A 3,778-nucleotide genomic window follows, 5' to 3' on the forward strand; every position below is an offset into this window, starting at 1 on the left:
GTGTGTGTGTGTGTGTGTGTGTGTGTGTGTGTGTGTGTCTCTTTGTTCTCCTCATTGTGTTTGATGCATCTCACTCAATAGTCACTTTCTATGGGGCTAAACCACAGTGAGTTGCATATTTCCACAATATTACACATTCTGGGGGTGATGACTGAAAAACAAGGCCTCTGTTTCCTTCCCTTCCCCCGTTATGACGTCTATGGAATTAGGCTTTTTCGCAACATTGATCGTTTAGAGCTACGGTATATATAATATCTACCTATCTATTTTATACTTGAAAGTGTCTTTACGTCCCGACAGCAATCAATAAATCCAATTCTCTGACATCAGTCACAGGACTGTAATTAGCCCGTCCAATCATTTCATTCTGCTCGTATGAAATGATTGGATGGACAACCTACCTGTGTGTGTGTGTGTGTGTGTGTGTGTGTGTGTGTGTGTGTGTGTGTGTGTGTGTGTGTGTGTGTGTGTAGCTGCTAGCTTGACAGCTGTGAGTACTAACAATAGCCATGTTTGTTTGTTGACTTGACGACTTCCTCGCTAGATTTAGCAACTCTTGGAGCTAGTGATGCTAGTGCTAGCTACTTGTCATTGAAGTTTGCAACACTTGACTGAGGTTTTAGGTTGGACAATTTAAAAAAAAAATAAAAAAAAAAGTCTTGCGTAGTCTTGCTGGTTTCTCCAACGTTGCCTACACAACCTTTAATATTAAGAGATTTTAATCTATTTCTCCCAGCTTCATATTCTCTTAAGGTATTATAGAAGTTTATTGTTCTTTCTGCTTTACTTCCCTTAGTTTAGTAAAGAATTCAACGTGGATATTTATTGTTGTTGTATTTTCCTCCCACTCGTGCTGAGACAGCAGAGAGCGTGTCTTGTACAGGAGATGCCTTGAGCTAAGCCGTTTGTTGAACATCAGCACGTAATTACAAAACACAGTAATACTAAGAGACCACACGCAACATAATTAGTCCTTTTGATTTCGATGGCCACCCTTGGTCATGTTTTCAGGAGAGATATTACTTGGTGCCGTTAAAGTCTGTAGGATTTTGGCATCGCTGTTGTTTTTGTACAGAGCAACATGTCAGCTCGCTTCTCCTTTGTTTGTTTCTCAGGTCATTAACACAGGCGTGAAGGTGTGGTCTCGCAACAGTGATGGAGAGGAGTTTGGCTGTCCCTTCAGACTGGCTCAGGAGGTAAAACACTTAACAGTTTATTAATCAGAAGCTGTATTATTGTGAAAACGCGACATTCTCTCAGAATCTTCACCCCGTAGCTGCACGTTCCCATAATCCTCTTGTTGTATGCAAATGAACCACGTGATAAGAAGTGCAACACACAGGGATGCGTGGTTATATGCATCGCTTATATTTCTAGGACTTAAACACCTTATATATTATTCAATTTGATACTTCATTGTAAAAGCAGCTCTTTTATCAGAGTTCAAACGTGCAGTAAGTTTTTCTCACTATCTTTACTGTATGCATCAGAGTTCACACTCTCGAATACACTTCGTTAATTTGTTTCGTATGCACCATGTAACCATAAAGAATCTGGATATATTATGCGAGTCTGCAGAGTGTCAAGCGCATCTCCTCTCTGCCCAACAAGGGTATCTACACTCTTCAGCCGTACATTCGCTCCAGGATCATCCGAGTGAGTGTGGAGGACATCAAAGTGCTGCTGACCCAGGAGAACCCCTACCTCAGCAAACTGGAGGAAGACGCCCACGCTCAGGCCAAGAAATTGGGTACGATTTAAATTCCAAAACACACACACACACACACACACGTTTTAAATAACAACTTAAAGAAAGCTAAAGCTCTGTCAATAATATTAGTACAACGGCTTTCTTTCTGATGCAGAAACACAATCATTTAGGGAGCAGTCTAGAGGTTATGGTAGTGGATTTGTGACTGGAAGGTTTCTGGCTTGGCCGGCATGAAGTGAATGAGTAATGCTCTGTCCTCCTCAAATAACGGGTGCTGGGCTGCCCTTGAGCAAGGCACTGACCCAAAAACTGACAAGAGGAGCTGAGCGGCTCCAGCATAAAGAAAGCTGTAGCTACACTGGTAATTGTCAGATATGTAGGAAAGAGCACATTAACATTAAAATGGAATAATCTGTTGTTGCTTGATAGTTATGAATGTTGTTCTCTCCACAGTAATGGGTAGCATTGTGCTGAAGTACAATCCCAACACAAAGTAAGTAATATTTGAAGTGTATGCATGTTTTCTCATTGTTCTTTTTAAAGTGATATCCTAGTTTTTTGGTCATTTCTGACGCCTACCATTACTCTCTGTCAGTAACCCGGAGGACCCGCAGTGTCCCATCCAGCTGTGTGGCTGGAGGGGGAAGACGTCCATCCGAGCCTTCGTGCCCCGCAACGAGAGGTTTCATTACCTCCGATTGTTAGGCGTGGAGGTCTTCAAAGAGAAACAGGGCCTCGGGCAGAAGGGGAAGGATGGAGAGATGGAAGGGAAGGAAGAGGTGGAGGACGAGGTGGGAAAGAAGGACGCAGAGAAGGAAGGAGCAGCGGAAAATGAGGCAGAGCTGGACTTGGAGAACGGTGATGAAAACGGATCATCAGAACCAAAGAATTAGCAGTTGAGAACGTGGAGGAGGTGGTAGAGAGAAAGGAGGACTGACTGAGAGCTGTTGATCAGGTCAAAGACCACGTGGTGGAGGAGGAGGAGGATGATGGGTCTCACCACTGCATAGATGGACTCCTTTTGGGATTTTTACTTATTTGATCCCCTCCAGGAGTTTTAGTTAAATGGCTTCTTATTTTATCTTTATTTTGGGGAATTTTTTTTATATTTTAACAAACCTGGCATCAATTATTTTTCCCGTTGCTCATGTTTATAGAAGTTTAAATTAACTGCCATCTCAATTTCTACACCTGTAATCAAGCAGAAATATGGAGTTGATTAAAAGCGTTAACTGTGTCATCATCACCTGTTCAAATTATTTGGCTTCATGCTCATTCTTGATCTACTGAAGTATTAAAGACATGCTTAGGAAGGGGTTGATTAAATCACATTAGACATAATAAAACGTTCATGAGGAATTAAATATGAAGTATGAACCTCTAAAGCAGTGGGAAATAAAGTGAGTACTGCTGCGTCCTGGAGCACTGCTAGTTTTACTTTAACTACTCCTAATACTACATTAATAAACAAAGTGACATTAATATTAACTACATTTTACTATTCAGTTTTCAATAATGATACGGATGAATACATGGGCTGCATGACTACATGTATTCATATCCATATGCTGTATATTCAGCTTGTAGGATTTACGTGACATACGTAATTATTAAACAGTTTGGTGCATTAAAGCTACAATAGTATAACAGCCTGCAGCGATGTTTCTGGAGGAGTATAAACATGGCTCCGATGGATTAACTCTGCAGCTCTGACTGTCCGTTGCAGTCGGTTGCTGTTTGGTGGCTGATCCAAACCACACAGCGATGGAAGTGGAAAGAACAGAATGGATTATTGAGTATATCCTCTGCTGGGCCTTTTTTTTTTTTTCCCCCTCAAGGATGAAGGTGCCGCACGGTTTGAAGTGTGAGTTTTCCAAGTTCACAACAGTCAGAAACAAAGACCGTTAGGTGAAGCTATTGACAAAGTCAACAATAAAAGATATTTTATCTTATTGTTATATATTTGTTTTTAACAACTAAGATAGGGAAATTAAAACCACAGGGCTGCCCCCTCTTTGTCCATTAGTCGACTAATCCGTTTTTGTCCTCGACTGAAGATTTCTTTAG

The 3,778-nt window shown here is 41.2% G+C and overlaps 1 protein-coding gene across 1 annotated transcript in view; it reads left to right on the plus strand.

The window, feature by feature from the left end:
* nsun2 (NOP2/Sun RNA methyltransferase 2) overlaps positions 1-3,262 on the plus strand; it is a 10,483-nt gene extending 7,221 nt beyond the window's left edge. The window contains exons 16-19 of the mRNA XM_031853780.1: positions 1,116-1,196; positions 1,612-1,750; positions 2,165-2,204; positions 2,307-3,262. Of these exons, the coding sequence (XP_031709640.1) occupies positions 1,116-1,196; positions 1,612-1,750; positions 2,165-2,204; positions 2,307-2,604 (558 nt within the window). The 3' untranslated portion in view covers positions 2,605-3,262. The remainder of the gene's footprint in view (positions 1-1,115; positions 1,197-1,611; positions 1,751-2,164; positions 2,205-2,306) is intronic.
* Positions 3,263-3,778: the final 516 nt, after the last annotated feature.

This window comes from Anarrhichthys ocellatus, unplaced genomic scaffold, assembly GCF_004355925.1.
Source record: "Anarrhichthys ocellatus isolate YVR2014 unplaced genomic scaffold, GSC_Weel_1.0 scaffold14, whole genome shotgun sequence".
NCBI lineage: Eukaryota > Metazoa > Chordata > Actinopteri > Perciformes > Anarhichadidae > Anarrhichthys > Anarrhichthys ocellatus.